The sequence below is a fragment of the Aulonocara stuartgranti genome (assembly GCF_965226115.1).
Source record: "Aulonocara stuartgranti genome assembly, chromosome: 4".
Classification (NCBI taxonomy): domain Eukaryota; kingdom Metazoa; phylum Chordata; class Actinopteri; order Cichliformes; family Cichlidae; genus Aulonocara; species Aulonocara stuartgranti.
This window is the reverse complement of record NC_138942.1, coordinates 15,167,722-15,188,736: the sequence shown is the minus strand read 5'-3', so window position 1 is coordinate 15,188,736 and position 21,015 is coordinate 15,167,722. Positions and strand designations below refer to the sequence as shown.

At 36.8% G+C, this 21,015-nt stretch overlaps 2 protein-coding genes across 5 annotated transcripts; one reads left to right on the top strand and one right to left on the bottom strand.

Moving 5' to 3' along the window:
- Nucleotides 1-2,208: 2,208 nt before the first annotated feature.
- On the bottom strand, nucleotides 2,209-20,221 carry LOC309705479 (nuclear GTPase SLIP-GC-like). 4 transcript variants are annotated; one of them, XM_082531351.1, is made up of 24 exons: nucleotides 19,947-20,221; nucleotides 17,554-17,635; nucleotides 17,281-17,393; nucleotides 16,921-16,950; nucleotides 14,761-14,802; nucleotides 14,617-14,655; nucleotides 14,170-14,194; nucleotides 13,954-14,025; nucleotides 13,593-13,680; nucleotides 13,173-13,389; nucleotides 12,818-13,015; nucleotides 11,344-11,550; nucleotides 11,078-11,244; nucleotides 6,978-7,035; nucleotides 6,812-6,899; nucleotides 6,561-6,682; nucleotides 6,170-6,346; nucleotides 5,921-6,069; nucleotides 5,712-5,829; nucleotides 5,494-5,602; nucleotides 5,274-5,404; nucleotides 4,657-4,744; nucleotides 4,488-4,574; nucleotides 2,209-3,616 (listed from the first exon to the last, which is right to left on the bottom strand). In XM_082531351.1, exons 2-23 carry the CDS (start codon nucleotides 17,618-17,620, stop codon nucleotides 4,492-4,494), a joined length of 2,388 nt encoding a protein of 795 aa, XP_082387477.1. In that variant the 5' UTR covers nucleotides 17,621-17,635; nucleotides 19,947-20,221; the 3' UTR covers nucleotides 2,209-3,616; nucleotides 4,488-4,491. The 4 variants fall into 4 exon arrangements, with proteins under 4 accessions (XP_082387477.1, XP_082387478.1, XP_082387480.1 ...); XM_082531352.1 differs by having other exon boundaries at nucleotides 4,657-4,741; XM_082531354.1 differs by lacking the exon at nucleotides 14,761-14,802.
- LOC309705699 (uncharacterized protein) lies at nucleotides 17,786-19,147 on the top strand. The gene is made up of 3 exons (XM_082531622.1): nucleotides 17,786-18,236; nucleotides 18,323-18,440; nucleotides 18,572-19,147. The coding sequence occupies exons 1-3, from the start codon at nucleotides 18,165-18,167 to the stop codon at nucleotides 18,730-18,732; spliced, it is 351 nt and encodes a 116-aa protein (XP_082387748.1). The 5' UTR covers nucleotides 17,786-18,164; the 3' UTR covers nucleotides 18,733-19,147.
- Nucleotides 20,222-21,015: the final 794 nt, after the last annotated feature.

The following is a 21,015-nucleotide window of genomic DNA, read 5'->3' as shown; positions in this document are numbered from 1 at the left end:
TCTGTGTGCGGGCAGGCGGAGATGAGGATCCAAATGCAGGACTCGGAAAACAGAATGCAACTCAAAACCTCAGCTTTATTGCTGGCACGAAAACAAAACATGACGTGAACACTGAGAACAAAAACACACAGGCATAATCTGAGGGTATGACGTGACACTGAGCAAGGGCAAACACAGGGCTAATATACACAGGGAAGTAATCAGGGAATGGAAAACAGGAGGGAGACACAGCTGGGAGAGATAGGGGCTAACGAGATAGGGGGAGTGAAGCTGGACACACTGACATAAGACACAATCCTTCAAAATAAAACAGGAAACAACAAAAGGACGCAGATTGAGAAACACGGACTTTACACGGGCAGAACTAAACCTAAACCAGAATAAGCTGGAACATACTAAATAATCATCATCATCATTATAATCATCATCATACAATAGATCAAGAAAATAACCAAAAATACAAAATCAAACCAAAACATGAAATCTCAAAATACTGGGTCAAAACTGACCCAGAACCGTGACAGGTAGACCCTACAACAATACATACAGAGAAAAACCCAACAATCTTATGACCCTCTATGAGTAAATAGAGATAGTGTCTGTCTCCCGAATCCAAACTGGAAGCTGGTTCCACACAAGAGGGGCCTGAAAACTGAAGGCTCTCCCTCCCATTCTACTTTAAATACTCTAGGAACAACAAGTAAGCTTGCAGTGGGAGAGCAAAGTGCTCTAATAGTGCTCTAATATGGTACTACAAGGTCATTAAGATAAGATGGGGCCTGATTATTTAAGACCTTGTATGTGAGGAGCAGGATTTTGAATTCAATTCTGGATTTAACAGGAAGCCAATGAAGGGAAGCCAAAACAGGAGAAATATGCTCTCTCTTTCTAGTCCCTGTCAGGACTCTGGCTGGAGCGTTTTGGATTAACTGAAGGCTTTTTGGGGAGTTTTTAGGACATCCTGATAATAATGAATTACAGTAGTCGAGCCTGGAAGTAATAAATGCATGAACTAGTTTTTCAGCGTCACTCTGAGACAGGATATTTCTAGTTTTAGAGATACTGCACAAATGGAAGAAAGCAGTCCTACATATTTGTTTAATATGTGCATTGAAAGACATATCCTGGTCAAAAATGACTCCAAGGTTCCTCACAGTGTTACTGGAGGCCAAGGCAATGCCATCCAGAGTAAAAATCTGGTTAGATACCATATTTCTTAGATATTCAGGGCTGAATCTAACAACCTCAGTTTTATCACAAATCTTTACTACCATCTTTAATCCTCACAAATACTAAGAAAAATATAAATTGTCAATGTTATCTGTCAAAGTTGACAGCCCAGCGACACACAACAAATAACATGCAACTGTTAAGTTTGACTTGCTGAATTATGCAGAGTGATAAAACTGAGCTTATGACCACTGTAATGAATGACTGAAGCTTTTCCCAAACTTCTCAATGTGAAATTTTACAGAGAGGGAGAGAAACAACAGAATGGGATTCACAGAGCAAACCACATTTGGTAAGACGAAGGAAGGGGGTGTAACACATGTCCAAATTGTTAAATCATCTTCAGGCCTGGATGAGCCCATCCTCCTTTCTCTCATTCCTCCCAAAATCAGTCTTAGGAATCTACATTAGAGTAGGTTAATTACATAAGTCGAATTCAAGGGCTTTTATTAAGTGATGATTATTATTAGTTGATTTTTCCTTTGCTCCTGCTAAATTTCTTTAATTTAATATTCTGCGTTCAAAAAGTCTTAATTGTAGACATTGGTCTTTTAACCCTTTGTGAAACAGTAAATGTAAAGGTTATAAAAGGTAACTTTGGCCATAAAAGTTCATTATTATAGAATCATAGAAGAGAGATGCTGATAAGAAATGTGACTGGAGGATTGTATTTGACCTGTAAGGCCACTTAGACAAGAAACCTTTCTGATGAAGCAGGATCCACAATCATTTGACTTCTGGTTGATAAATGGTTTGTGGTTCAGTCTTTACAGTTCATAGATAATTTTGCTCTTTGTTACAAGCTACCATGGGACTGCAAAGTACTTTTTGGCAGGTAGCTTAGTTGTAGGGTCAGAAAAAAAACACAAGAACAAGGTTTGAAAAACCATGTTTCCATCTTACAACTATATAGAATCAATACAGAATAGAAACAACAGAAAACAATATGATATAATAACTAAAGTAGAAAGTGAGACATATTTTTGCTGCTGCTTTATTACTTATGACAACCAAAGAAACCATTGTATTACAGTAAATTAATATTTAGGTTAGAAATGTAAGTAAAATGGTATACATAAGACATGTGCTATATAGAAAACTGGGAAGAATCTGAATATCACAGTATCCCTGTGGTTTAAAGCACTAAAATTAACAATCTGTAACATTGTAGTTCTACTGCTGTATAATTTTCTGTATAACTAGGGTCTACAAATAATGAACAAATACAACAAAATGGAGAAAATAGATATATCAAAACATCTTTGCACAAAGTGCTGCCCTTTTGGTTTAGACCCTCACAATTAAAACCTTAAAAACTCTGGGAGGAATTCATGCTTAAAAATCTTCATCTATCCATTTTCTTCTGCTTATCCAATTCGGGGTTGCTGGAGCCTTTCCCAGTTGTCAGGCGAGAGGCAGAGTACACCCTGAACAGGTTCCTAAGGTTATTCCACTCAAATAAAACTAAAGTAAAAACTAAGACTAGATATGAATATTTTAGTTAAACAAAATAAAAACAACAAGCAACAGAAATGATTAAATGACCTCATTTGAAATACAAATCAGAGGAAATAGTTTTAGTTTCAGTATTTGTTAGTTTGGTAAAAATGTTATTACAATGTGCCTGACATGGTATTGATGGATGTGTTTGAGACACTGGACATGTAACAAGACAAGTGGGTCAACTGTTTTCAAAAAGTGAAACATTTCTATTGTTTCCACTGGTTTTCCTAAATTTTGTCTCTGATATTTCCACTAAATACAACAATAATTAAAAAAAAAAAATTAACAGTAAGGCAAGGCAAGTTTATTTATATAGCACAATTCAACAACAAGGTGAATCTAAGTGCTTTACAGAGACATTAAAAAACAATAAAAAAAGCATGATTTAAAATTGATTAAAAGAAAAAAAACAGTAGATAAAATCAGAACGTAACAGTAATAAAAACCAACTAAAATTAAACATTTTCAAACAATGAAAAATAAATTGAAATTGTAAGTCTTGAAACTAAACAGAAATGAAAAATAAAAATAAATGACAAAATACAAAACTAATAACACCAATTAACCTAACCCCCACGCATGTTTTTGGCCTGTGGGAAGAAGTTGGAGTACACAGAGAGCACCCACACAGACACAGGAAGAAAAAGCAAAGTCCACACAGAAAGGCCTCAAACTGGATTCAAACCCAGGAGCTTCTCTCAGTGAAGACTGAAAAATCTCATTTCACCAAATTCATTAAAAGTCAAACACAACATTCAAAGACAGCAGGCAACACAACAGAAATGTCTGTGGTGATATCCAGAGACCTCATGCTTTTGGTCAGTGTTCCCTCAGAGATGCTGAGTGGGTCATCAGGTTTCTGCTGTTACTGTGTGGAGCAAATCTGAAACATCCAGTAATAATAAGCACAAAGATTTTTAACACTCAGCTGCTCAGGCAAACAGTAAAATTGCCAGTGCTTACAGCTAGCTTTAAGATGTCTTGAAAGCTCCTCAGCCTAGAATAGCAAATCTTAATATCTGTTGTTTCTGTTACTGTTTGTGTAGAAAATCATTTTTGGAAACACTTTATTTTAACATGTTTGAGGTGACTCGGATGTAAAAAGGGTAAAATAACACAAATTATAAGTGGTGATATTATTCAAATACTTTGTCTGTGCACAGAAATAATTAATTCAGCATGTTTACCTCAGCTGTCAGTCTGATATGAGTCAATAAGTCACTTCTGTCCAAAGACTGTGGACAATATTCAGGGAAGTTTTTGAGCATGTCCTGAACGTTTATGTTGGTAGTGCTGCTGTTTTCACAACTGTTAGCAGTTGTTTAGCAGCTGCTAGTAAACTTCTTTTAAAGTAAATCTAACATTATGGTGTCACACTTTAACACTTAGTGAAAAAAACTCTCATCCAACGTAAGAATATAATCAAACATTTTATCAGAGAGAAATGGGGTTGTTTAGGGCACCGGTGCATAACATTACCTGGCACCAATGTTAGATAAGAACCAGCTGGGTTTTTTTTTTTTTAGCTGAGATGATGAAAATACAAGCGGACAGCTTAAATGGCCATATGTAATTTAAAATGGCTATTTCGGATCTTTAAATTATGACAAAAGTTAATGTATATTTAGGTGCTTAGGATTGTCATCAGATTTCACCCCCTCTCTTTGAGAATTCACAGGAACTATTAAAGTAATTTAACACAAAATGGTTAATAATAATAATTCTGTGACATGAAATAACATTTAAATATTTACCTGGTTACTGTGATGTCATTTCTCCCTCTTGACTGCGCTTAACTTCATTGTAATGTTGCTGCACAGTTTCAAGATCCCCTGAAACATCTGAAAAACAAAAAATAAATAAAACATGCTTTGGCATTGTTCAACATACATGATTCACCTTTATAGCCTATATTTTCTTTACCTGGGAGACTCTCACTCAAAGTTGATGCCTTGAGTGAGTGTTTAATGGAGTGGTCCATGGTTTCCTCCAGTTCCTTACAGATGATCTTCTAATTAAACATCAGAGCTTTTATTACTTTTTCCAAAGTCAAATATTGACGTTTAGAAACACCTGAAACATCTAAATTAATGGGTAGATGTTTGTTTAGAGTGCTTGTGGCCAGTTTATACTTCAAACTCTTCAGTCCAACCCATCGTATCAGACTAAATCTTTGTAATGCTGAAAAATAAAAATATTAACAGCAGCCTCACTAATGTTTAGAGAGCAGGGGTGGGCAACTTCCAGGCTTCAAAGGCTGGTGTCATGTAGGTTTTAGATGTGTCCTTGATCCAACACAGCTGATTTAAATCGCTACATTACCTCCTCAACATGTCCTGAAGTTCTCCAGAGGCCTGGTAACAAACTAATCATTTGATTCAGCTGTGTTGACCCAGAGTGATATCTAAAACCTGCTGGACACCGGCCCTTGAGGCCTGGAGTTGCCTAGCCCTGGTTTAGAGAATGTTCAGACTGAGCCAAAGCACTCAAATACAGAAAAAACACTACTTGGTCTCATTGTATGTTATAATTTGACAAACCATCAATATATTCATCTTCTTCATCATGGTCTTTTTTGCATCCTCATACATGTTCCTATTTAAGGATACATGTGTCTCAATAGTCTTCCTCATTTTTTTCAGTGCATCAGTTCCAGAAATTTTTTGTGCGTCTACAAGAAAAGAATAAACTTTGTCAAAACATTTTTTTTTTAATGTACAATTGTGATTTATTACAGTGACAAGCTGACAATCTTCTTACCTTCATAGCACTTTTTCATGTTTTTCTCAATTGTCTCTGTTAGACTGTTGTAGATGATTTTCTTCCCCTTTAGGATTATTTTGTTGAGTTTTGCCTTAATTTTATCCTCCTTAAAAACATGAAACATGAATGAGTTAATAAACAGAATTGGTATTTGAAGAGTGAATAGGTAAATTCTGCTATAATAAACTGACAAACTGGATTGTTTCATGTCGTACCTCTGTCTGAAGAAATATCAGCTGCAGTTTGACATCTTGGTATTTTTGAATCAGCGAATTTGTGTCAAGTGAAAATCTACTGATGACTCCACTGAAAGATCCGCCTTTAACATCATTTCTGAAAAAAATGTTTCATGATGGCAGTTTTGACAAGTTTGTTTTAATCATTTTAAGTATAGTGTACAGTTTAAATTTTTGTTTATTCTCACGGGAAGGTCTTTCTGAATTTTTCATCAATGCTGTCAGTCAAGCATGAAGCTAATACTGTGTTGAGATTTATTTGTTCCCCTTTTTTGGTTTGGTGGATGCCGTCTTTTCTAACCACAGCCTGTAGTGTCTTGAAAAAACTAGGCTCTTGCTGAAACAAATTGGAAAACCATTTCTAAACACATGCTCATATAAAGGTCAAAATCTGTTGCTGTGATGTTAATTATAATAATTATAATTCAGATACATACATCACGGTCCAAAAAAAATTTCAGTCTTTCTTCAGAGGTTTTGGAATTTTTAACGCCTTCTGTAAGACATTGTTCAAAATCCTTGATCGCTTCATCAACTGCACTTTTGACTTGATCAAGTTCTTCTCTCATGTTTTTCTCGAGAACTTTACATACATCATCTGCTTTTCCAACACCCTGAAATTAAAAAAAGTATATTTATTTTCTATTAAAGCAGTAATAACATAAATACAACTCTCTATTTTCATTCATCATTTTGAAATTTTTTTCAGTCAGTTCCTGTCAAGAAATCTTGATAACTAAAATCTTGTTAGGTGTCAGAGTTATGGAAACATTTGAAGTTATAAATTTGTCATTAATATATAGTTCCACATAGATAACTTGATCTCACCGCTTTGCTACACCTGGCACCTTCAATCAAAGACAGAATCCCATAAGCTCCATTCACATAGTTTATTGTCTCAGAGTGGCAGTCGTTGAGATTTTGCAGGAAGTCTTGAAGTTTGGGTATTTCTGTAAATAAAAGTAATTTAATCTAATAACTTCTTACTGGTTTACATAGAGGGAAAATAAAACAAGATATGCATTGAATAAGATTGTTTTCTTTTAATCACAAAATATTCTGACATGCTTACAACCTACCATTGTCATCTTCTTTTACGCGTTTTCTTTTCAGGAACTCATCAGCACTCACTGTGAACACTTTGAAACCTTTATCGCTGAACTGCTCCTGAAATAATGTGTTTTAATTTTAATGAAGCTTTGCCTCGCCATTACAGAAAACTGTTTGAACATCTTTAAAACTCACACTCAGTTCCTGGAATTCGTTCATCACTTCTTCCTTGGCTTCTTTGTTGTTTGGCACTCTTAAATGGATAGAAAAGAAAACTGGACTCAACATATAGCTTAATCATACAGCAACACATCAAGAAAATAGCTGAGTGTTTGTCTTTTAAAGGATTTGCATGTGGAGTGCAAGATACCTTTACCACTTCAAAAAGATGTGTCAATAAGATCAGCATAATTAAAGGACTGACCACTTCAGGCCCCGCTTTTCTGCCTTCTTTTTATTTTCTGATGGGTCTTGCTTTCTATTATTCCTGACCTTTTTTTTTTTATTGTTTATGGTTTCATTCAATGGTAAATGGCCACATGCTTATACAGATTCTGCAGACCACAGTAGTTAAAGTAATAGTTCTGACTGCTAGTGAAAATAGTTTTATTTACAAATAACTGAATCACTGAACTAACACAATTCCTCAAAATGTTTGTACTCTCTGCTTATATTCCTTCATATTAAATAATTTTTAAATAACTTATTTTAACATTGCATTCAACAACAAACTTAAAGGGCCAAATTGCAATATATTTTTTCACGTCAATATATAGGCTGCAAGGAGGGGGGGGGGTGTGACGTGGGCCGCTAGTGGCCCCCGGGAAATGAGTTAGAGACCCTGTTCTGAAGTATAAAAGGACAACGCTTTGTCATTTTCTAGAAAGTTATGTTTAGCTATGTGTATACCACGGGATATATTAAAAGTGGCACCTTTTTGTCAAACATGCTGAAAGTGGAAAATGAGAAACATGTCCCATGCTGTACTTGAACCCACAACCTTAGATAAACAGATATAAACTGTTTCGCATTCGTTTTGTATGGTAGTGCTAAATCACTACAGATGTAATATACTTTTGTCCACTATGGTTTTCTGGCGCTGTTTCAAGTCTGAGTCGCCGCACTTTTAAAACTTTCCACTTCCAGAGAAGAAATCAGATCTCAGAGCTCTGTGATCATTATCCACAGGTAAGAAAAAGGTTATCTGAAATAAGAGTAAACCTACAGAACAAATATGCAGCTGTGTTTTGAAGGGTTATCTGATTTATGACAGCTAGCGTCCATCATTTGGTTAAACAGTTGTGTCAGTTGTGCTGAAGTGACGAGCTAAATGATGAATGAACGGGAGGTTTCAGTTATTCGTGTGTTGCTGTCATGTTGTAATGCTAAATAAGCTGGGTGGGTTTCTGACAGTGTTGTGTTCATATCTTACGAACATTAGAAACGCTCACTGACAGAAATAGAGCACAGACCTGCTATTTTCATTTCTTCAAATAAAAATTTCATTCAAACACTTTTTTCTATATCCAAGTGTTTTATATCTAACATTCACACTAAGATGAATACATCAGATGGTCGGTTGCGTCGTGTGTCTGGCGACACTCTTTATGGAGGACATTGAATGACATCTATCAATTCGGAACCACGATAATAGAATTCTGGCTGATTGGAGCTGGCTCGGACCTGGCTTATTGAAGAACAAGAAGTGGCTACAGCTGTTCAAAATCCCACAAGGCTGGCTGACATGATAGACGATGGGCAGGGCTGTGAGTACACAGACTGTGTTTATTGAACGCAATATGGATAAGATCTTGGAGAAGAAGATCAGCTGTAAGTGTAAAGTGTAAAGTGTAAAGTGTGCGTGTTAGTCCCGGAACACGGAACACACACACACACACACACACACACACACTTACATTCACCCCCCACCCCCTCCAAACGCCTTGGAAGTGTCTTCTATGTTGTCAGATGTGATGATTCGTGTGCTATGTGCTGAGGTGTTTTTTTTTTCTGTGTCTTGCATGCAGACTTTCTTTACTGCCCTTCTAAATTATACTGTCTATACAGAGATGCTTCCTGGTGCAAAACACTGTCTTTGCATTCACCTAATAAACAACACAGGATTATCATGGTATTGTTACAACCCTCTCTGCTAGGGGACAGGGAGTGAAATAAAGGTTTTATTGCAAAATTCAAACAGAAAACCGACAGGGCCCCGTACTGCAGACCACTGGACATATAACCAGCACAAAATTAACTAAACCTAAAACCTAAAGCTAACTAAGGCTAACCTCACGAGCAGTAACACCACAAAAATCTACTCAAGCTAGGTTCAACCATAGTTAGGGGTTAACAAGCAGAGTTCAACACTATGAACAGTGTTTAGCGAGCAGGATATCATCTCAAATGTACTTCATGAAAGTAATTAATGCAGAAACACAGCCCCAAGGGTGGTAACACTATATAATATAATTTACAAATAAACAAGACAATCAAATAAAATCATAAAGTAATGTGAAAAATTAATGTTACCTACATTATCTAAGTACAAACTGGTGTTTATCCTTTGATAATGTAACACAAGCTTTGTCCCTACCAGGCCTTGAACCTGTTCTCTGACGGTTCTGTGTAAGCAATCTTTTTTTATTTCATTGGCCGTTGCTGCATTCACACTGAATGCATTACAGCCAATACGCAATGGCCCCCCACAGAAAGAGTAGCAGTTTACCCACTAAACCTCTCAGTGAGACACATGACAAGCTAACAAACTGTAGATGAGCCTTGTGGTGAGTATTACCTCATAGGTGGGGCCCAGACTATGGTGAGACACAGACAAACCAGTACACAAATTATATTCAAATGAGGGATGCTGTAATAGAGTGAATTGTTGCCTTATGGCTTATAAACTGGGAAGTGAACGTGATATCGATGTGTTTTAAAAACTGTGGGGATCCCAAGAAGTTGTTCTACACATGTGTGGATTTTTGTTTGTGTAGAGCTTAAATTTAAGGTCACAAGTGCAAGTTAAAAAATGTTCTGTAAAAACTTTGCTCCAAAAGTGGTTGGTGAAATTAAACAGGGAGTGAATTTCCGGGTACTGTTTATAAGGCTGGGGAAACCTGCAGTAAGCTTTCGTCACGACGAAACATTTCTCCCACTGAAAACACTGTCCAGTTGAACAGAATCAACTTTTGGGGATTAACTTACTTGGATGATTGAGCATGTATCTAGATGTTAAAGAAAAAAAATTCACCTGAGGATTTGTGTGCCTCACACTAGCCTCATGCTAACTCTCCAATACACATGAATGGGGAGGGATTTGAGAGACAGAAAAACTGTAGAAATGAAGTGAAATAAATATCTTAGTTTTGCAGACAGTTGCTCTGGTCAATTTGGTGTAACAGTAGGGTCTAAGTCAAACGGTGTGGGAGAAATATGGCCTAAAAGAAGGAAAGTGATTCAAAGTCAATGTGACCCTATCAGCAGAAAAGAGGAATATTTCAGAAAGTGTATAAATTGTAAAAATCTGAATGGAAGCACGCAGCTCACAGACAAGCGACAAACGGTGTGAGACTAGTTAGCGGCTAAAGACATAGATTAATAATAAACAAAAATGGCTGCTGCTTTACAACGATCCAATGAAAATACAAATAAGCAAAATGGCCACTGACATTAACATCCATGGCACAATTTATTCTTTAACATGCAATTGGAACACCTTAAGTCTTTTCAAAAAAAAAAAAAAAAAAATCCCTGCCCTTGAAATAACAACAAAGGAATAACTAGAGAACACATTTCCTAAAGAAAACTCAAGTGTGAATGTGGATAGCTGAATTGTTTGAGATGAAATGTCATAACTTCTGAACCTTTGGTTGGAAAAATATCCATTGAGCTGAAATACACCGAACCATTCATCTGAAAGTCAAAGTGCAGAATTGCTGAAAGCTGAAGTTCACAAAGTCTAAATTTTCTTTTGTCATTTAATCAGCTTATTCTGTTCAGCTACTTTCAAACTCTGAAACTACTTCTTCTGTGTGAACTTCTGCTCTCATGTGAATGAGTTGGTGTATTCAGTGTACACACTGGTGTACAAGACTAAGTAATTATAAAAATTCAACTCAAACGATTCAGCTGTCAGCATTCACACTGAATTTTCTTCAAGAAATGCATTCTCTAGTAAACTGGTACTATCTTAGTCTTGATAATAGTATGTGTCTTTAATATGATTTTTGATATCAGTTATTGAGTACTTTTGCCAACACATTCAGCACTGTGTGGTTTGGTAATTCACTTACCGATCATCTGCAGGATCAGACTTGGTGCAGATAAAGTGGATTTGCTGACATTGACCACCATTTCCAATGAGGCCATGTGCACTTTTTAGGATCTCCCAGGCTTCAACTTCTGATGCTGCTCGAGTAATTTCAGCCACTATCCACACAGTAGAACAATCTACAACAATCTGAAAGAGAATCATAGAATGTCAATTTTAAATAATTACACAAAACAATGTTCAGACAACACAGGACAAAACAAGATGCAGTGGATGTGAATAAAATACCTGTTTCCACATTTCGTTCCTGCTCTTGTTACGATCACCATTTCCAGGAAGGTCCACAAGTGTGACATGCTGGAGGAGCTCATTGTGTGGCACCCTGACAGTCACACTTTTCACTAGTGGCCAAAACCACTGCTGTGCTTTAGATCCATCTTCCTGCTTTGGTCCACCCTTTGTGTATATACGAAGTTTTTGAGATAGCTCTTGAGCCTGCAATAAATGAAATAAATACGATAATGCAAGACACGTAACCTGTACAATCACTGAACGTGTCTTCAAATTGGATTAAAGAAGTAGTGCAACGTAAAATATGACTGAAGAGCAACGATAACGTGTAGTGAGTATTGTAGCTTTTAGTGATACTATACCTGAATACGTACCTATACCTAACTGAATTTCTAAAACTTACAATTACAGTAAATTAGGAGCAGAAAACCCAAAATACAGCACAGGCTAATGTAAGTATGTACAACCATATGTACACTCTTGACCTCAGGAGCTAATACTGACATCTTTAGGATGAAAAACTTTTTGAAAGCTTTTCTCATACCATCTATCCATAACATGACTTTTTGTTTGTTTCAAATCCTCTAAATCCATTTCAGTGGAACTCAAATTTGTTTGTTTTTTTCTCCTTTTTTAAAGCTATTCCTTGATGAACTTGCTGAGTTGCACAGCGACTATCACTCATTCTGTTAAAAAACTAAAAAACAAAAAGAATTAGAACCTGCCCTGGTACATTTGGTTGTCATTTTATGGATTTGGAGGTGTGATAAATAAAAATGTTCTCAGTTACAAATCCACTAAACTTGCAGTTAAATTAGTCCAATTTCTATAGAGTCGGCCGAGAGTAAATTATGTCAGTCCTCGCAAACTGAAAACATAAATACTTTCTCAAAGAATGCATTATTTAGAGTTTCTGAGCTTACTGTGTCACATTCCAAAGATTTCTTCATGGAGTTTAAAATTTCTGGAATATGTCTGAAATGCTTTTCTTCAATGAGGTTTTTGTTTTTCCACTCTCTGAGTGCTCAGATAAAGTAGAAAAGGTCTATATAAGAATCAGTCTTCCCTATTTAAGTAGGATGGCAGGACCTGACAAGGGAGCTCAGTGTGCTGAGCTGCAGGAGGCAGCTGGAAAACATTGTAAATAAACATTCACATTTTTGTTTCTGTCTTTGGTCCTTTGATCACATCTAGTTTTCAAACTGGTCAAAAGCAGCACTGAGGTTTGATAAGGCAAGAAAAGATTTGTTTTGTGATTTTGGTCTGTAGCACTTATCAAAGATGCATTATATTCTACTCTGCTTCTATTTTTTTTTCTTTCTTCATTTTTTTAATAACAGTTAAAGCCCAATTTGCATAGAGTAGGCCGTCTATAAATTATATCAATTTCAGACTTTGCAAACAAATTTCACTCAGTAAAACAAGAAACATTCTAAGTAATAGTAAGTAATAGAATAGCATTTGACCTTACTGTGTCACAATTCAAAGATTTCCTCTTGGACGCTAGAAATTCTGGAATATTTTTGAAATACTTTGGTTCTATAAGGTTTTCAGGGGATTTGTCTTTCCATTCATCTCCATACAGGGCTGACATCTTTTTAACCATGTCCCGATAGTCATCATCACCTTTCTTGTAAGTTTTCAGTGACCATAATTCATCATGCCACTCCTAAAACAAGATAAAAACAAAAACAATCTTTGGGTTTTCTTAAATGTCATGCAGACTAACTAGAAATTATAATTATTATAATTATGTATTATATAATTATTATATACATACTTATATATACATATACTGTGAAAAATAAACATTCATTTTATTGTACCTCTTCTTTAATGAACTCAATTTCCGCTTCATACTTTAAGCTACGTGTGTTAGCCTCCACTTTAATCACGACTGAGGTGCATGCGCTGATACTTCCAGTGGGCAAAAGATTCTTCTCATCAATGATGGCATTGATTAACGAGCTCTTTCCAGCCCCAGTTCTTCCAAAGACACCAACAAGCTCTCTCTTGTTAATCTCTAAATCACTGATTTTATTCCTATGGAACAAGAGTTTAAATGTGAGTTAATTTATTCAACAATGAAATGTATCGCAAAATTAGAAAGCCATCTCTTTGTGAACACCTTGTGTATATGATTTCCGTTCACCAGAATAGTCTTACAAAAGACATCTGGATCTCATATAAATAAAGCTTCATTATACCTTAAGTAAAAGGTCTTACTTAAATGTTTATATACCCACTTTATAAAAGCACCAAGTTCTTCTTTGTCGTTTATTTGGTCCTTGATTTGTTTCATTATGCGTTTCACTTCAGACAATATTCTGGTGTCTGTCAAAGTGAAAGTAAAGAAGTGTTTAGCAGGAATTATGAACCATTATAAACACACAATGTGATACACTGATATCCAAAAAGGGTAATGTATCAGGTTCTTATGGACCACTTACCAAGTACTTATGGCACAAGTTGATTGTTCAATGTTTGATTTGAAATAAGAAAAATTTAATATAGTACCTCAGATACCAGCAAACTGATGATAAAGTTTTTTCCTGCTATACAAGAAAAATTTCATTGGATATGTTGTTTAGAAACAAAGAAAAATACCTGAGTCACAACGTCTTTTAGCTGCTGGGAAACATTTGAGGGACTCAGCCTGAAGATCCGACTTTCGCTTTCCTAAGCCACAAAAAAATATCCGTTTGTTGGCTGGGTCTCTCTCGATATCCAAACTTAAGCTCAATGGAATCATTTAGTCAAAATAAAAATATTTCTGCTTTGAAAGATGAATATCAGATGTAATAGATAGTATATATATCTTACCTTTGGAACTTGTGGATGGCAAAACCTGAGGATGAATATCAGCTATACAGATCACTATTTGCATTGGCATTGTTCGTTAACAACATTTAAAGGACACTAACATACAAGTTTTACAATCAACAAACGTAAATGCAGTGATTTTTTTTATTAGCCAGCAGACTGATGAAAAATAAATTATAATAACCTTCGTCTTAGTAAACATTGGTGATACTATGAGGCAATTCTTTCGCATAATTAAGTCCCAGTCACAAAGAGCTATAGAGACGGTTGGCAAACCTCCTAGTTAGGGCAAAATGTATATTCCGCAACTCCCTATGAATTAAGTTTTTAGATTCAGTCATTTATTGGCTTCTGTAGAGAGTGGTCAGTCTCTATAAACCAGAGAATGGAGCTTTACTTTGTATCAGGCAGTTGGCCCAAATGTCTGAAGTTCAGTATAATCCTTACCTGACCCACATCAGCTGCTTCTTCATGCTCCTGTTCAAGCTGCAGATAAAAAGTGCAAAGCAGTGTTTAATATTAAGCTCTTAAACATGTATTTGTCATGTGGACATTAAATCTGAAGGGGGAAAAAAACTGTTTTTAACTTACTTGGAAAAAAACAATTGGTTCCTGATTTGAGTTTTGTTCTTCCTATCACAATCAAAACAATTAAAATCTACATTAGTTAAGAATTAATACAATTAAATATAATTACTGCCAGTGAAACATTGTCACCAGTGGGTCACTTGGTGTTTGCTTTCTGCATTAGAGTATGACTTCTTGTTCCAACACACAGTGGTGTTTTTGTGTAGCTTATCTGGGTAGCCAATTTAATTAAAAACTTATAACGTATTTCAAGGTGTAATCTTCAACCATTCACTCAGGAACACAGAATTGGAGACTCGACTTCACACCCTTAAACATCCCGTAGCTAGCCAGGCCCCTTTAGCCGGGGCACAGCCGAAGGTAGTGTAGGCTCCATTGGCTTCCTCTGGCAGATTGTCCCGAGCAGTCGGGGAAACAAGATGACTGGGTGACAATAGGGCTGCCACGATTAGTCGACTAGTCACGATTACGTCGACTATTAAAATTGTTGACGACTGATTTAATAGTCGACACGTCGTTTGAAGCTTTGTAAGATCCCAAAAGACGCAGGAATGAGTAGTAGGATTTAAGAGTGTAATAACGGACTGAAACAGAAGATGGCAGCACTGCATGTACAAGGATGCCAGCTGCCGTTAAACCCCGAAGAAGAAGAAGTAGCTGTGTCCCAGAATTCATAGCGCGACCCAGCTCAGTTTCCAACAATGGCAGCAGCTAGTTAGTGTTAACATTACTCTTATTATTCTTTCTGGGTCACAAAATAAACGTTTAACATATTTTCAGGCAAGAATGTAGCTGTGTAAACCTCAAATGTCTGCTCAGTTTATCAAGACAACACATATTTTCAAAAGCGCTCCAACGTTTTCGGAGGCGTCTGTTACCCACTAGCTCGATAGCTAGCTGGGGTTCAAGGCTCACTAGAGCCCGTGAGAACACTGGACTCCCGGCAAATCGTTTTCAAACCCACCACCGTCTTTCGCTACTCAGGTTAAACATGATATATAAGTCATTTAGATAACTTAAAAATATTATTGTTTGGCCTTTTTTTAGTATTTTATTTGTTCCTGAGTAAATCAGTTTGGCTGAGATTAAAGTTATAGTTTTTACACAGCTGAATAAAAGTCAAGCAGACAGCTGATTATCAGAAGTGTGAGATGCTCGAGAATATACTCCGGTGTCCCGTTATATTTTAGATAGCAAGGAGTTTATTAAACTTCACCGAAACAATCTGCAAATTTCATTAAAATTTAACAAACTATCATCTTGTCTTTATTTTTAGTTACCACATACCTTAAACACTTAAAGCTGTAAGCTAATGATAGTTATATAAGAGCAGATGCTGCTGGTGCAATAAGCTTGTACGTTTTATGTCCAATGGATGCATGATCTGATTAGTTGACTAATCGCAAAAATAATCGGTGACTAGTCGACTATCAAAATAATCGTTTGTGGCAGCCCTAGGTGACAATGAGGAGGAAGCCCCTGGTACACCACCAACCCATTCATGTGTCTAATTGTTTTTCCCTACTTGGCGACACACCCGCAGGGGATCAAACTCTGGTAATTGGTGATTCTGTTCTGAGACATGTAAAGCTAGAGACATCAGTCAAGATGGCCTGAACAGGCGACAGTGAGGGAAATTTAAAACTGCTGGCTAAGGGTAAACATAAATTCAGTAAAATTGTAATTTACGTTGGCAATACTGACATCCGGTTATGTCAATCAAAGGTCACTAAAATTAATATTCAATCGGTATGTAACCCTATAGGCCAGCGGTCCCCAACCTTTTTTGCGCCACGGACCGGTTTATGCCCGACAATATTTTCACGGACCGCCCTTTAAGGTGTTGCGGATAAATCCAACAAAATAAAACTAGTACCGGTACCGGAAAAAAAAGAAAATTTATTCATAACACGCGTGAAAAGACCAAGGAAAACCGAGTAAACGATAAAAACGATAACAAAATAATGCTGAAAACCGATAAAAACCCTGAAAACTATACATTTCACACCTGAGCCTCAACTCTCGCGGCCCGGTACCAAACGACTCATGGACCGGTACCGGTCCGAGGCCCGGGGGATGGGCCCGCAGCTATAGGCAACAGAATGAAACTCTATTTTGTCTCAGGTAGTTGGCCCAATGTCTGAAATTCATTATAATCCTTACCTGAACCAAACCAGCTGCTTCTTCATGCTCCTGTTTACCATGCAGATAAAAAGTGCAAAGCCAAATAAAATACTGAGCACTTAAACATGTATTAAAAATTGTATTTCTCGTATAGATACTAAATCTCAAGGAAACAAAATAGTTTGTAACTTAATTGAAAAGAAGTGACTATTTCTTGATTTGTGTTTATTTCTTTCTAGCACCACCAAAACATTGTAAATCCATATTAGTGAAGAATTAAAAAAAAATTATGCTACATATTGTTACTGCCAGTACATTTTTTTTAATATCAAGATAGTTCTAACAAAAATTAAACCTCTGTACACTAAAATAACAATGATTGTCAAAGAAATCAATTACCTTTAACAGCTTGAGGTTATTCTTGAATATCACTCTTGGTCCAGCTTTTGGGATCAAAATATCAATTTCTCGATCATCTAGATAATACAGACTTTCCGCATTGATTTGTTCATCTGTAATTAAAAGTAAAATTGAAGAGATAAAGATTATTCTCAACTTGCTTCAGAAATTCTCGCTAATGAGTGAAAAAGCAATCCGCACAGTTCTATAAGCTGTTTTACAGTTAACAGATCAAATAATAATCAATATCTGTCAATCAGATCAATACTTTACCTTTAAATTTCTCCACCCAATCACTTAGGCCCCATTCAAGCAGTGTGTTTCTTACGAAATCATCCATGACCAAGAAATGAAACTGAAATATAAAATGCAATATTTAACCAGACAGCACTGCTTTAAAGATTAGACATCATGATCAACTTTAATCCTTTAATGCATACAGAATACAATAGAACTTTATTTGTATAGCACGTTCAAAACCAGCGGTACACCAAAGTGTTTTACAGTAATACAATAATTTAAAGAAAGGAAACTAACGGAATAAATACACCAACAGGCGGAGAGCACTAATTAGTAGTGATGGGACGTTCTGTATCGAGGCTTCGGAGCGTGTGTCGAGTAATGGAGGGGGCGTTTCCGCGAAGCGCGTATCGAGGCTTGCTTCATTTATGGGAGGAGCTGAAAATGATGACGTCCGAAGCCTCGCTGCCCGGCTGTACCACGTGACTGGTTCATGAAGTGGTTCGAACTTTGCCGCGAGCTATGACAGCGATATAAACCCCTCAGACTTCATTCAAAAATGTGGGTGTTTGATGGAGAGTTGCGGTTAGTGTGAGTTTGGAGACCGTTTGGAGGTTTATGAGAGTGAGGAAAGTCAGGAGAGAATGGAGCCAGCTAAGAAGAGGAGGATGTCCTCCCCTGTGAGGGAACATTTTGATCTTATTCCTCCCAACAAGGTATGTAAATTTCTACAGAAGATGTATTTTCATGATACTGATGGTGCAATACAATTTATGTTAAGCTGTCTTTACTTTTGTACAAGGTGAAGTGTTTGCTATGTGCCAGGGAGCTGGGATATAACAACAACACCTCATCCATGCTTAGGCACTACAGAGCTTTGCATGAGAATAAGGGGAACACCGATTGTGGAGCAAGACCAGGTGAGCCATCAAATGCAATGATAATATAGGATGCAGTAATGTTACTAAATGATATAACAATATTATACAACTGTAATAAGTTACGTGTGTGATATTTATATTTGTGCTTTGTCTTTATTGTCTTTCCTCAGGAGAACAATCTCAAATAGATGAAGACCTGGTCAGCATGGTGATTGAGGACTCACAGCCATTTAGCATTGTGGAGGACAAAGGATTTAAAAGATTTGTTAAATCATTAAATCCCAGCTATGTTCTCCCCACTAAAAAGGTCGTAAAAGCAGTGAAAATTTAGTTTTTACAGAATAAAATGTGAACAGGCAGGACTGAGGCTCAAAGCCTCAGTGTGTAGCTGTCCATACCTCAACGTTACAAAAGCACAACCACTGTCCACACCCCAACCACACCTCACCTCACAGTAAATGATCATTTCCATTTCAAGCATTTCCAAATAATCATTTCCCATACTGCCACTATAAATATACACAGTATACTGCCATCACTACAATATACATGTTTTACACACTCCTTTTGTTGTTGACATTTACAGGCTGTGTGCAAAATGCCACACTCTTCAAATTCATGCCAGCTATTATTTTTACGTCCAGTAGGTGTCCTGCTAGAGCAAATGAAGCTTCATGAAGCTTCGCGTTGGGGTGAACCAATTGGATGAAAAGCTTCAGTGCTTCATGGGGCTTCATCTGCCCATCACTACTAATTAGCTGCAGCGCAGTGAAAATATGCAAAAGAAAATACAAACACAACTCGACTAGGAGATTATTCAGCAATAAAATAAAATAAAATCATTAAAACTACATAAAAGAACATTTGCAGGATACAAATACTAACTAGGGAAGGCTAAATTGAATAAAAAGGTTTTCAACCGCGATTTAAAAGATTGAACTGATTCAGACTCAGGAATAGCAAAATAGGAAGATTATTTCAGAGTTTGGGTGCAGCTATGGCAAAAGCGCGATCCCCTCTGGTCTTCAACCGCGCCCTAGGTTGCACTAAGAGCAACAGGCCCATCTACTAGGAGTGTACAAGCTGCGAAGTTTAACAAGATAGCTGGGAGCAATGTTATTTATAATTTTAAAGGTAACCAATAGTCATTTAAAATCAATACGGTATTTGATGGGAAGCCAATGAAGGTCAGCGAGGATAGGGGTGATAGAATCAAACCTGCCAGTTCCAGTTAAGAGGCGTGCAGCCGCATTTTTAACAAGCCGAAGTCTGCGGAGAAGGGGATTGGAGGCCAAAATAGAGGGAGTTACAGTAGTCTAATCTAGATGCAATAAAGGCATGGATAAATTTCTCAAGGTCCTTACTGGGTATATAAGGCTTGGCCTTGGCAATTTGGCGTAATTGGTAAAAGCTAGATTTAACTACAGTGGAGACTTTGTTTGTTTGTCAACTTTAAAAGAACTGTCCAAGTGCGCCATCGTCGCACTCTCATACATCATCAGAGACACTGATATTAAATTCAGATTAAAAGTTTAAACTGCTCACCTTTTGTTAGAAGTAATGCTGGAAAAGGCTGGTGAAGAAAGCAGTGAGACACAAACAGGAAACAGGCGGAAAAAATAAAAATCGAGCAAAAAGCAAAGTCCACAAATGGATAAGGTTAAAATCAAACTGGAACTGTGTGGCTCAGACTGCACTATTGCAACTGCAATATAATAGAAGTTTACATATACATATAATAGAAAGGTAAACCCAACATGAATAAGGCGGGAGCAGGAAAAGCAGAACGGAGAACCGAGAAAGGCAGGAAGAGGAGGTGTTTGTGCAGCGCAGATGGGAGTGGGTGGCAGATGGGTAACCTGCCTCAGAGGAAGTGGGGTTTTTTTTTTTGTTTGTTTGTTTGTTTAAAATCAATCAATGGGATTAAAGTTTACAGACGCATTTTCATCTATACTTAAAATACACTGAAAAAAAAAACATTAAAAAAGGGAGAAAAATACTTTCAGCTGTTCCCTTTTTCACAAGAGCTCATCACAACAGACACAAGAATTTGTGCTGCTAACCAGAATCAAATCAGGGATCTTTCACTTCTTAGGCAAACAGAAAAATAACTATATTATGGAGCCACTAACATTAAGTTGCCAAACTACATTAAGGTTCTTAGATTAAAAATATCAACATAGGTTTTATTATCTGCTGCCACATTGTACTGATAATAAAGGCGTGAAACAATGTTGGGTGATGAAGACTTTTTTTAAAAAGTTCTTTATTATTACTATTCGTTTCATTTCAGCGTTATTTATAGATCACCAAATTGCAACAACAACAGCCTCAAGGCTCCTTATATTGCAAGGTGGCCCTACAATAATACACACAGAGAAAAACCCAACAATCATATGACCCCCTATGAGCAAGCACTTAGGCAACAGTGGGAAGGAAAAACTCCCTTTTAACAGGAAGAAATATCTGGCAGAACCAGGCTCCAGGAGGAGCGACCATCTGCTGCGACTAGTTGGGGTGAGAGAACGAAGACAGGATAAAGACATGCTGTGGAAGAGAGACAGAGATTAATAACAGGTACAATTCAATGCAGAGAGGTCTATTAACACATAGT